At 53.8% G+C, this 12785-nt stretch overlaps 6 protein-coding genes across 6 annotated transcripts; 4 read left to right on the plus strand and 2 right to left on the minus strand.

Moving 5' to 3' along the window:
- Positions 1-1445: 1445 nt before the first annotated feature.
- J4E79_002878 (uncharacterized protein) lies at positions 1446-1937 on the minus strand (the record flags this gene model as incomplete). The annotated part of the gene is made up of 3 exons (XM_049351775.1): positions 1446-1720; positions 1777-1861; positions 1911-1937. The coding sequence occupies 3 exons, from the start codon at positions 1935-1937 to the stop codon at positions 1446-1448; spliced, it is 387 nt and encodes a 128-aa protein (XP_049213246.1).
- Positions 1938-2255: 318 nt separating this feature from the next.
- Positions 2256-3422, plus strand: J4E79_002879 (uncharacterized protein; the record flags this gene model as incomplete). The annotated part of the gene is made up of 2 exons (XM_049351776.1): positions 2256-2505; positions 2572-3422. The coding sequence occupies 2 exons, from the start codon at positions 2256-2258 to the stop codon at positions 3420-3422; spliced, it is 1101 nt and encodes a 366-aa protein (XP_049213247.1).
- Positions 3423-4480: 1058 nt separating this feature from the next.
- Positions 4481-5767, plus strand: J4E79_002880 (uncharacterized protein; the record flags this gene model as incomplete). The annotated part of the gene is made up of 4 exons (XM_049351777.1): positions 4481-4868; positions 4922-5095; positions 5151-5291; positions 5349-5767. The coding sequence occupies 4 exons, from the start codon at positions 4481-4483 to the stop codon at positions 5765-5767; spliced, it is 1122 nt and encodes a 373-aa protein (XP_049213248.1).
- Positions 5768-6385: 618 nt separating this feature from the next.
- RPS28 (40S ribosomal protein S28) lies at positions 6386-6757 on the plus strand (the record flags this gene model as incomplete). The annotated part of the gene is made up of 3 exons (XM_049351778.1): positions 6386-6446; positions 6552-6635; positions 6696-6757. The coding sequence occupies 3 exons, from the start codon at positions 6386-6388 to the stop codon at positions 6755-6757; spliced, it is 207 nt and encodes a 68-aa protein (XP_049213249.1).
- A 1763-nt stretch (positions 6758-8520) lies between these two features.
- Positions 8521-9713, plus strand: J4E79_002882 (uncharacterized protein; the record flags this gene model as incomplete). Its single annotated transcript, XM_049351779.1, has 2 exons — positions 8521-9147; positions 9240-9713. 2 exons carry the CDS (start codon positions 8521-8523, stop codon positions 9711-9713), a joined length of 1101 nt encoding a protein of 366 aa, XP_049213250.1.
- Positions 9714-10057: 344 nt separating this feature from the next.
- Positions 10058-11503, minus strand: J4E79_002883 (uncharacterized protein; the record flags this gene model as incomplete). Its single annotated transcript, XM_049351780.1, has 1 exon — positions 10058-11503. The coding sequence occupies one exon, from the start codon at positions 11501-11503 to the stop codon at positions 10058-10060; it is 1446 nt and encodes a 481-aa protein (XP_049213251.1).
- Positions 11504-12785: the final 1282 nt, after the last annotated feature.

Consider the following 12785-nt stretch of genomic DNA (forward strand, 5'->3'; position numbering starts at 1 on the left):
GTCGGAGCGATAATAATTCTATATTAAAAACGGGCGTATTCTTGGTATCATTTGCCTTTCGTCTACTGACCCGCGCCGCGCCGTTTCTTTACATTTCCACGCTGGGAGCAGTACGAGCTCTAGCCCGCCACCCACCGCCAGCATGACGCCTTTCGGATCGTCGCAGCTGGCATGCCTGCCTGTGTGACGGTGCTGCGCATCTGATGCAGCGACACGGTCGGGGCAAGATGCGTCTGCTGCGCGGTGGGCCCCCGGCGAACCAACTTGTTTTTTCGCGACGTGAACTGTGAACACTGCAATCTCTCGCTGCCGTAATCTCCTGGCCGGTCCCTAGACATACCGCAGACCCCAGTAGCTTACCGCCTCGTATAACGGCGCGACTCTCATGACTTATCTTGACGTACTGCTTTCTGCTCTGCAGTATGAGACCAGTACGGTTGACTACTGTGGACAGGTGCTAGTGCCTCAGGGTAAACCTCTCAACCGAAAAAAGTCCATGGCACGCATGGCACTAGGACGTCGGTATGCAAAGCCGCAGATGCAGATGGTGCGATAGGCGACCGTGCCTGCAGCTACTGGGGCAGACTCCAATTGCGAGGCTCCTTCTGACCCACGCGTATCCTGTGCTTTGTCCGAAGTTCCGAACCGTGAGCATTGTCGGAACGGGACATGCCAGCCTGACGATTACTGTGTAGTGCACAGCTGAGTGCGCAGCCCGGCTTATCTGAGGGGCCACGGTCGCTGCAGTCGCGTGTGCATGTGTGTAGCGATCATCATTCCGCGCATGCCTGTCGGAACAGCGTGCATCAAGCCGGTCAGAATGGGACGCGTCGTGTGTGAATGTCTTCTGAGGTAGGCATAGATGCGACGTCCAGTCTCTCGTTACAGCCTGGCACGTAAAAGCAATCGGGCTGCTGTCAGAACCTCATGACGATCCTGGCACCCCACAAATCCCTCAATCCCTAACCCCTCGAGCACCCCTCTCCTGAACGTATGCCAAGTGGTAGATTGCTTGCTTCTCAAACAGCAATGCACATGCACAAAAAGTACACAGTTCAACAGCTGCGAGCCCCTCTTAGTTCCCAGAGCATCAGCACGAGCACGGATGCCAGACCCTGAGGCGGCTAGTTGGAGAACTCCCACGTCTCATGTACTTGTAGATCACGGTCCGCAACGAGTCAAAAACAATCATATCCGCGAGCAGTTTAGTTCACCTTGTTGAGACAAAGACCGTGGTTTCGAACCAAAGCACTCACTCAACTAAGCTTAGCATCGATAGTCATAACTTTATTTGCTCGAGTACCCCCACGTTGAACTCGAGGTCATAGTCACATCACGTGATTCACATATGCCCGAACAGAGCTCCCGTTGGCTTCATCGCTCAATGGTATTGACACAGTCGCTAGTGTTTTGATACATGATCTCCCTCACCCAGCAACGCTCCTCTAATGGGTGGCACCGGCGGTGGTAATGCTCTCGTCCTCCTCCTCGAACCAGTCCTCTTGCGGGAGCACAGCGTCGTCCTCGCCCTGAGCGCCCTCAACGTCAACTGCCTGTGTCTCGTATGACTTCAACTCGTTCGCAATGTCGGTCTCCTCGGGGGATGCGGGGGCCTTAGGGACGGTGAATTTCTGGACGTGGGCCTCAGCATCGGATGCCTTGACTTCGGGGACCTTGTAGGCCTTGAGCTCGCGGAGGTAGAGGTCCTGCACTAGGTCGGCTACGGCACCAATTGGGTCAGTACTGTCGCGTCTTTAAGCATTCGGGATGAATCACCTGATCGGACGGCCGAGGGAGTGATGAAAGTGCGGCGAGCGACAAGGGCAGGTTGCTGCCGGGCAACGCGGACGAGCGCCTGGCGCTGTGGCAGGTCAGTGGATGTCCGAATTCCAGCAGCAGTAGGAGCGTACCGAGGCCCTGATGGATTGCGCGATCATTGTGTAGGTGTAGTGACGTGGGGAAGCTGGCAATGGGAGCTACAGTGAAGGTCGATGTTGGGGAAAAACCGTGGACCGCCGCAGCTTGAGCCGCCGCCCGAAACGGCTTAGCTTCGTGCCAAGCACAGCAATGGCTGCCTGCGCGCCGAACTACAAGTTTGTCGTCGCAGACTTTCCTTCAGTCTCGCAGCCTGTCTCATACCACCGCACTCGCTCATCCTGCTCCAGCCCGGACGCAGCCTACAAGTGTGTCGGTCGACCGCGCGCAATAGCTAGATAACGAAATACACTCTATAGCCCGTCCGCTACTGCTCGAAGATGTCGTACGCCCCCGATGGCCGTCTGCTGTCGCCTGGCGAGGTGTATGAAGCCGCACCCACACTCGTGAAAGAAGACGAGTGGCAGGAAGACCTGAACGTTGCCATGATCTGCCCCGACTGCAAAGAAAACCCTCCCAATCTGGTCGAAGAGTTCAGCGCCGGCGACACCATCTGCGGTTCTTGCGGTCGCGTACTCGCAGAGAGGACTATAGACACGCGTTCCGAGTGGCGCACCTTTTCCAACGACGGCAAGTACTTGCCTGCTTGGAGGAAATGCAAGTGACACTCATGCTAACACTGCGCCCTGTATCTAGATCAAGGAAACGACGATCCCTCTCGTATCGGAGACGCCGCGAACCCCCTGCTACACGGCTCTCAGCTCCAGACTGAGATCAGTTTCGGTGACGGAGGCATGAGGTCTAGGGACTTGAGCCGCGCGCTTAACAAGACCAACCACGACAAGGTCAACAAGGCGCTGCAGGCCGCGTATGGACAGATCTCAGCGCTCTGCGATTCACAGAACATCAGCCGCCCGACCGCTGAGACGGCCAAGATGCTGTTCAAGATGACCGACGACGCAAAACTCTTCAAGGGCAAATCGCAAGACGCTATCATCGCCGGGTGCATCTTCATAGCCTGCAGAAAGCACGACCAGCAGCGCAGTTTCCGCGAGATCTTCAAGATGACCAACGTGAGCAAGAAGGAAGTTGGCCGTACGTTCAAGGTGCTCGAGGCCTTTATACAAAAGTCCCAGAATAACGGGCCGTCAGTTGCAGGAAATGGTGCCGTCATCGACACTGTCAACCTTCTCAACCAGAAAGGTGGTACCACGGCCACCAGCGCCGCAAGTCTTATGCCCCGTGCCTGCGCCAAACTCGCCCTTGGAACACAAGTCCAGATGGTCGCAGAAGAGTGTGCGGATCAGGTCGCCCACTACGGAGTTGCAGCCGGACGCTCCCCCCTCTCTATCGCCGGCGCCTGTCTTTACCTCGTCTCCCACCTCATGGGTCAACCCAAATCGCCAAAGGAGATTGGTTTGGCTGTCGAAGTCAGCGACGGCACGATCCGCACAGCTTACAAGCTCATGCACTTGGAGCAGGACAAGCTCATCAAGGAGGAATGGATCGCCAAGGGTGGCGACCGCTCCAGGATTCCGCAAGCTTGATTATCATTGTTTTTGTATTGTCTTATCCTTTTCGTTTAAGTATGCATTTACACGGTAGGGCATTGCGACGGAGTCCACGAAATTGGGGCTTGATTAGCAGACTTGCAAGCACGATTTCCTCATTTCATTCAAAGGAAAAAATATTGCAGGGCCTACATTGACGTTAGGTCTTTTCTTTTGCTCATTATTGTCCTAATGTAGGCTTCAGGCCTGTCTAGTTTCTTCCTTGTATGAGATGCCACCTCAAATTGCTTTGGCAGCAACACATGATACCCAATAGATAGGAAGACATCGAAAAAATTGAAATGGCGTTGGTTTGAAGAAAATGTCCCTAAAGTCTACATTGCTTGTAGGATTGTACAATAGGATTGTACAATTGCCTGATTCTATGCTAACGTAGACTGCAGTATACCTCTTCAGTTTTCCTCCTTGTATGAGTTTCTTCCCATTGCGCTGAAGCGACCTTTGTAGTTTGGTACCAGGGATTACCGGCGAGCCCTGTTGAACCCACATTACCAGTACATCGTCCCAACGACAACGGGGACTGTTCCGCGACTGCGACTTCCAATACACAACCCAGACAGCAACATGCTCTATGCCTGCGTGAGGAGAATAAAATTGAAGATATTGTATTCTAGACTCAGAAGAGCATGCGAAAAGATGAGGTCGTCAACTTCAAAACTGTCTATTTGATTGCGAGCAGGAAGTGTCTGGGACTCCATACGATGCCCAAGCAATAGTGATCGCACGTGGTGTTCGTTCCTACCCCTCCGGAGAAACCCGATCAACACACCTCCAGCATCTCGTGAAGCTGTAATGGATGCTCCCCCAACGCCCCTTCATTACCAAGAGACTCTGAGAAGGGCCCAACGAAGAAGATGACGGAAAATAAGGGTGAATCGCTCTTCCATAAAACCACACATGTCCCTTTCCTCTTTCCTGTAAAGTTCTCATTTCGTTCATCCTCAAGCTTATTGGGATTTGCTCCCAATTTGCTCTTCTCAGGGACTCCTCCCTCATTTCATCCCACCCTATCTCATCCACGAGACATTCCAACCATGAAGTTCACCCTCTTCATCCTCGCGACGCTCCTGAGCGTCACCTTCCTCGGGACGTCAGCCAAATACGTCAAATTCATCAACCACTGCCCGTACAACATCTACTTCTGGGCCGTCGGCCCCCCAGCCTCGCACATCGATGGCGGCGACTCCTTCCGCAGCATGGTACCCGGCAACGGCGGCTCCGTCATTCACCCCATGGTCGACACGGAGAGATTCGGCGGCGGTCTCTCGTTGAAGATCAGGGATCTGGATTACTATACCCCTGGGCCTGCAGGCATCATTCAGGTCGAGTACAATCTTGAGGAATCCAAGGGAAACATGTGGTATGACCTTAGTGCTGTGGATTGTGATTTGCATGCTGGGCCGGCGAACCCGAAGTACTGTCGTATGTATTTCCCCTTGATGGACAGAGGACATGTAGACTAACGGTATTTTCAGCACTGATTCGAGGTGGTGTGAAACTCTACATCAACCCAGTACCCAACAAGAAAGACTGCCCATATGCGTACTGCAATGAAGAGAAGTGTGTGAACACTTATCTTAGCCCAGGCGGGTTCGCGAATGAGCCAAGCCTCATGTGCTGGGCTGGTGCTGATATCTTTGTCGAGACTTGTAAGTTTACTGACCTACTTGAACGTCTCGGACAGTTACTGATTATCGATCGCAGGTACCGATGGCTCAGGAGTTCAGACATTCTTTGGCAAGGAACCAAAGGCTGCTGGTTCCGTCCACCAGGCCATTCCTGCACCAGTTGTCCAGCCTCCTGTCATCGCTCCCAATGGCATGATCATCTCTCCAAATGGTCAATGTAAGTCTTTCACCCGCCTACCCCATCCTGAACACCTCACTAAACACATTCTGACAGGCGGCGGCACAACTGGCTTCACCTGCAACGGCTCTCCGAAAGGACCCTGCTGCAGCCCCTACGGCTACTGCGGTGACACAGCCGCTCACTGCAACCCCGGCTGTCTCCCTTCCTTCGGCTACTGCCATGATATATGGCAGATTCCTCCGATTGGCCGCCGTGCTGCGGCCCCTGAGCCTTTCACCTATGGTCCGGCTCATGAGTCGTCTATCGTCACCTCCCAGCCTTTCACCGTCGCCCCCGAGCCTTCCATTGTTACTAAGGTTGCAAACGTCTTCACTTCGACTACCACTGCGACCGAGACCGAAGTCGATTGTGACACGGTCAAGCATACCGTTACGAAGGTTGTGAAGGCCACGAGGAAGCCCGGTTCGCAGTTTACGCCTCCGCCGCTGAGGAGAAGGTTTGCGGCCATTTAGGTGACAGCTGGTGAGATGGCTTGCTTCAGATCCTTCCACACCTTCATTCAGGGATTTGAGGTTTTGCAAGCTTGTTTACATGGAAGCCGATCCTCGGTATGACTAGTTCGGACGTGGGTGGGCATGGCTGGAAGAGCTACGGAGGGTCGGGTACTTCCCAAGGCGTTGGAAGGCGCTTTATACCCCTCTGAGCGATTTGGCGCTTCTTTACTAGATAGATGGAATGAAAAATGTCGTTGAGTACTGCTGTCCTTGGTGCATTGTGAGATGTGTGTGATGATTGCGTGGGCACTTGGTGTTGCGACGATCGAATGTTTGGAAGTCGCGCCACAAATCATAGCTCTTTCATAACGCCCGCGGTTGTCCAAGATTTTGGATGAATTACTTAAGTCGTGACGCTCTGGGTGTTGATGGTGGTGTTGCCCGCACGCCCAAGTGAATGGACGGGGCACTAGCGCGCCACACCCCTGCTCGCCTAGCTAGCGCACTTTGCAAAATTGCCCACCGTTCGGCACCAGCTCTCACGCATCGCCAGCGACAACTCCATCTCCGAACGCCCAACCCAGCTCTTCCGCACACCGAACGACCGACTCCCGTCGAACTTCACAACCGCACAAAATGGACTCTGCTAAGGCCCCCGTCAACCTCGTCAAGGTCACCCGTGTCCTTGGCCGAACCGGTACGCGAACTTTCCGAAGACCCCGAACTTTTCTGCGAGACGAGCGCATACAACAGTTGGGGGATGCACAACGTGAGAGAATGGCAGGCTGACGGATAATAACAGGCTCCCGTGGTGGTGTCACCCAATGCCGCGTCGAGTTCATGAACGACCAGACCCGTTCCATCATCCGCAACGTCAAGGGCCCAGGTACGCACGCTCTACCTGCCTGCTGAACGAAACCCCCGCATACTAACGGAGACATCACAGTCCGCGAGAACGACATTCTCTGCCTGCTCGAGTCCGAGCGTGAGGCTAGGCGTCTGCGATAAGCGCAAGCAAACTCTCGGGGAAAAAGGGAAAGCGGCATTTTCTATTCGGTTACCGGAGTTCTTTGCGAAAGCTATGGGCATCTATACGGACTTCACGAGTATGGACAATATGATGGCGTGGTAGTTGCTCTTGCAGCGCTGCGAAGGAGGGGGATGGAGACGATGGATCTGTGGAGACCTACGATTACGACGACATATCAAGAGTCTGGGTTCTCTCCCTGAATGAATCGAAAATCTACCAACTCCCAACGCGCATCGCGTGGATGGATGTGATATATGTGGCGGCTGCTTGCAGGACTTGACTGGAATGTTTGAGTTGCTGGAAGGGACTGACTCGATTACAGGCACGCTTTGTGAGCGTTCGACCGGGTTATGGTCTTCCTGACACTCGAGCCACTCGGCATGCTTTCGTTAGGATTCACTTGATGTCCACTTTAGATGATACGCAATACTACGGAACGACGTTGAGGGAACCATCTGTTAGTTTTACAAGCACATACTTACATGTTATTAGGTTGAGCAACTCTACTCACGGCTGTGTAATTTCTATAGTAGACGTCAGGGCACTTCTCGTCTCGCTTACTGTCGTCACTGCAACGGTACTAGCTTGCTGTGATGCCCTACTACCTTGACTGCCATTTCTGTGAGGCCATTCACTGAAGTCACAAGAGACATGGGTGAAGCGAGTGTGAATCCTCTACGTCCTGCCGTCGCTCTTGTGGCGGAGGTCCAATTGAGCATTGACTCTCACTGTTGCTCTTTCTCATTCCCCTTGTCCCTACGAGCACAGCAAACACTCCGCCCTCAACTCAATCAACTTGCTCAGCCTCTGGCTATCTCCATACTCTTCGATCGCCATCATGCAGGATAGCGACGCAGCAGAAAGGCTACGTGATCTACTCGCAAGGTCAGGCCCGAAGGCTCCTGTACAATCCACGTTACAGCACACGAAGACCATCACACCTGTACCATTCCCACCCGTAACAGCACAGGCTTGCACGATTCCACCCAAACCGCTAGACTTGGAATACCCACGCGTTAAGGTGCCTGGAAGTCCGCAATCATTAATATTGACGGCAACCCCTCCCAGCTCGCCAAAGTCCATCTTCGGATCAGGTCTCTTTGGGTATTCGAGATCATCTTCAAGGACAACTCTACCGCGCTCGCTGAGCAGTAGTCAAAGTGGAGGCTTCTTCAGCTCCTTGTTTCGTCGTAACACGGCAGACCGTAGAAAAGACGGAGCTGAAGACCACCAGTCAGTAGCTGTAGACTCGACCGAACTGTCATCGTCAGGCTCCTCGTATTGTGTGGTGGGGAGTTCTATGAACATGCTTCCGGGGCTAACATCGATCTTTCACTCTGGCTCACCTTCCAAAATCGCTGGGGGAAATGCGCTCTTACGCGCTCGTAGTGAAAACAGCATTAGTGCAAAACGCAATGACTTTGAGCATCGAAAATACAAGGCCTCCAAGATGAGCAAGACCGCTCCGAGTTCACCGAAAACGCCATCTCCACGACCTACCTCGAGACGCATTCGGACAATCAGCTGGGCGGACCAGGTTCCAAAGCAAGCCGCAAAGTCACCGCCTCCCTCATCTGATGTCGGTGTCGGAGGAGCGCAAACAGATCACGGCTCCGAAGTCGCACCACTGTTTGCTCAAGAAGACTTCGACAGCTCCCCAAGTAGCTCGACACTCTCCCTCAACTCGCCTTTCTCTTCTAGCCCACACCTCCCCGCACATCAACCCGACACCTCTAACACCATGCCAACTAGTCCACGTGACCTCTCGCCATTCAAGGGAAAGCCCCTCTGGGAACCCGACGACGATGAATGGGCCGAGTTGGACGCCAGCCACATCTCCTCCACTTTCAAAGCGACCTTCAAAGACCCCAGCCAAAACAGTCCGCAAAAGCCGACCAACACCAGCACTCTCTCCCGCTTCAGCGCCACACTGACTTCTTTCCTTCCCTCCTCTCCCACAAAACGCGCTTCCGACGCGCTTCTCCGCGAAGAAGAAGCCCTGCGAGACAGACTGGAAGAACTGCAAAACACATACTACTCCAATCCTGCCGGCGACATCTGCGACAAAGTCATGACCTCTGTCTTCCTGCCCGGCTCTCACTACTTCCACTACGACCAGAGCAGAGATTCCGTCCGCGCTCCCCACGTCATCGATCTAGAAGCGTATTTCACAACCCAAGACCCGCTGGTCGGAGCCGCGTACCCGCGTCTCAGCGACGCCATCGCCACGATCCTCAGTCACACAAACAAGGAGTGCGTAGAAGCGTTCCTAGACCCGCGGGTGGAGGAGTTCGTGTACAGAAGGGAAGTAGAGAGGAACAAAGCAGGGAGTATCTTCGTGATTAGGAGGAAGGGAAATGCCGTCATCGTAAGTCCTACCTGCACACATCCACATTGAAACAGTGTGATAACAACGACCAACTATCACGAGAATAGAGACAAGATTAACAACTACAACAGGCAGGCTCCTACCGCAACCTAGGCTTCACCCTCTCCTGGACCCTCTACGTCAAAGCCATGATCGGCGCAACAGGCCTATGGTACGACACTTATGCTTCACCCGTAGCAGGCTCGACTCCGATCGTCGATGGCGTACCGGCTTGGGATACTTTTATACCTATTGGCACCGAAGACCCATGCTTACAACTATCATCCGACCCTGCTCAGCCCATTACGTCAGCCCGCAAGATTGTCTTAGCCAGTCCTGGTCCTCAGAAAAAAAAGGTAGAAGAAGAAGACGAGATCAGTCCTACGAATGAGAAGTACGTGTTGTATCAGAGTAGGACGCTTGCGAGGTATCTACTGAGGGATATTTGGGTTAGGCTTGAGGGGCGGTATGAATGTAAGGCTACGTGGGAGGTTGATGGGGTGGGGAGAGAGGTTAGGCTGAGGAGGGCGTTGGTGGGGTTTGGGGATGAAGATGATGATGAGTAGTGTTATCTTCGAGTATGACAGATGTTGCAGAGCGATGAGTTCAGTGCTGAGAACAAGCGACCAAGAGGTAGTAGACAAAATCTCATGCCGTAAATAAGCAAAGTCCTCACATTCTGAGCAAATGATAGAAAGCATCGTGTAGGAGGTAGAAGACTTTTAGAATTCATCGTAATCTATATAAAAACCGAAAACCCAGAATCCGTAGACCCAGTTGTATAGTAAACTCGTTTGATCTATAAAGGCGATTTGCAAGCTTCGCTATGCAAGGATATAATCCCGAAAAAAAAAAGAGGAAAACGCCAGTAAAATGCTTATGTACAACAACTCTTGTCCCATCAAACCACTTAAGCAATGGCAGACTGGCCACCCTCAAGGTTAATAGGGTTCATCTTATCGTCAAACTTGAACTTGAAGTCCTCACCGAGCTCCTTCTTCATAGCGGTGGTGACAGCCTCGAAGACGTTCTTGAAGACACCGAAGGAAGCAGGGTTCTGCTCGTCATTGTCGCCGCCCTGGAAGACACCAGTGCGGACAAGGCAGGTGTTCCAGCCGTACATGTTACCACCGACAATGTCGGAAGCAGGGTTGTCACCAATCATGTAGATGTTGGCGGGCAGCTTCTCGTCGTTGTGGATGGTCTCCATCCAGGAGGCGATGACCTCGTCGGCGTACTTGTAGGTAGCCAGTTCGGGCTTGCCGTAGACGACACGCTCGAGTTCGACGCCGGTGAGCGACTTGTACATGGCCTCGAGACCAATGCGGAAGGCACCCTGGGACATGCGGGGGAAGGGGTGCTCGGTGGGGCACAGCATGTCGCCCTGGGAGAAGTAGATGGGGACGCGCTGGGAAACGGGGTCCTTGGCGCGGGTTCCGAACTTGCCGTTCTCGGACTGGAGGAGATCCATGATGATCTGGATGTCGGTGGCGTAGTCACGGCTGTCGGAGAAGACCATGATGGCCTCAATGTTGACCTTGCTGAAGTCGCGGGGACGGGAAGTCTTGCGCTCCTCGTCGGTGAAGACACGGTAGGGGGCGATGGTAGGGTCCCAGGCGATGATGTCGTTGGGGACGACAATGTCTTGGAAGCCGTATTGCTCGGCAACCTCACGGCACTTGTAGCCCTCACCACCGACAACGAGGACGGTCTTGTAGTATTCGGCCAAAGCACGCATGGGAGTGTGCGACTGGATGAACTGCTCGGTCGAGATGGGGTTGTGGAGGATCTTGGAGAGCTGGTCGACACGAGCCTGCTCGGGCTTACCGGAACCGTTGGTAAGGAAGATGTGGGGGATCTTGATGCCGAGTTCGTTGTCTCCGTTCAGGATCTCGAGGACGCGCTGTCCCTCGGGGATCAGACGGTCACCGTGGACGAGGACACCGTCAATGTCGAAGACGAAAGCCATGTCCTTGGCGGCGCGGACCTTCTCGCCGGCGAGATCTTGAAGCTGGGCAGCGATGATGTCGCGAGATGCCTGGATCGGGGGCATGCCAGGGCGGACAGCGGCACCACGGCCATCGGGGTAGTGAACGGACGAGAGCCTCGACTGCCTCTTGGAACGGGGGATGGGCAGTGAGGTACCGAAGGAGTTGCGGGATCCTCTCCTCTCCTTCATGGAAGGCGAGAGGGAGAGGTTGTGCATGTAGCCAGTGGTGTCGGCCATGGCACTTCGGGTTGCTGGGACCTCGACAGTGTTGTCGGTGCCATCTTGTTGAGGGTCAGCTGGGATGGGAAGCTCAGGAGCCTTGTTGGAGGTAGTCTGAGCCTCGTTCTCAACAGCGGAGGGAGACATGATGATGGTGGTTGAAGTTGGGATAAGAATGGGGTATCAAGTGAAGAAAGTAGTAGTGTCAGTCTTCTCAGAAGCTGAATGTGAAGCTGAAGATGTGGAGTTGTGATGATGAAAGAGCAGTCTCAGGGTCTTCTGGGGGAGGGGCTATATATCACATCACTCGTCACTCTGACAGGCAGCGACGTCCATGAACCCCAGATGCCATCATCATTCGCCAATCTCTTCTGGAAAGTTTCGCAGGAGCTTTTCGCTATCCCGATTCAGGCCGGTGACACCAACCACGTTCTGGCACTGTGAGCGTTCAACAAGTACCTCTGTACCCACAGCGCGACATCATTACACTGCTGTAGTGGCCGTGCATAGCAGCACTAGTGGAGAAGTTTGCTGAACCAGAGAATGAGAACTGGATACCGTCACCGCCGTATTATCGCCGAAAACTGGGGACCGATAGCAGCGTAGTGCTGTGAGTCGCTACAACACCTGGAATGCGCGTTGTATACCCTTGGCCGAAGCCGTGAAAGCTTAGCGCAGAGCCTCATTTGACCGGAGGCAGAGCGCGGCCGGAAGATAAGGCACGGTACACCGCCTGTCAAAGGCGGTTGGCGTGCATACACCAAGTATGCGACATGTGGGAATCCGTAGAAGCGAGTGTAGCAGAGTGTAGATGGTGCAGGCAGCGTGCAGACAGTCGCGGCGGTACTTGCAGCAGCATGTGGGAGTGACGAAGGATGGGTGGGGCGAGGTAACCGCGGCTCGCCGAATTAGGGCGAAGGCAGCTAGTGATCTGCTTAAACGAGTGGCTGACAACGGCAGAGCCGCACGACTATTGGGACTACATCGTTCCACATTTTCACCTGTACGAAGCTCAGGTCGGCAAAACTTCCGCGCCAGCAATTAAAATGGCAGCGCTCGGCCCGTGCTGTGGACCCTGAGTCCACCGTCGACGTCATCGCTGCTGCTGACGGCCTACTCTGAGGGTCTACGTGAAACTGTTGGATGGGACTATTATGGAGTTTTTTCGCAATGGGACCGATGCCTGCGAGATGCTTCTGCGATCGGAATCTCTCGGTCTGAGGTCACGGCCGGCAGCGTGGTTGGGGACTGTCCGAGCAGATGGGCGATGATGAAAGAGCGAAGAGATTTCAGACCAACCAAGGTTACGCTGGATATATGTAGCTTCACAGTCCCAGCACGCGCTGTTGCCGCTGAATAAATCATTTCAAAACTTACTTGACCACTTTCATCTTGACTCTAAATTTTCAAGATACATTTTCAAACTTCA

This window comes from Alternaria viburni (genome assembly GCF_023758015.1).
Source record: "Alternaria viburni strain BMP 2772 chromosome Unknown scaffold_5, whole genome shotgun sequence".
In the NCBI taxonomy this organism is placed as follows: Eukaryota; Fungi; Ascomycota; class Dothideomycetes; order Pleosporales; family Pleosporaceae; genus Alternaria; species Alternaria viburni.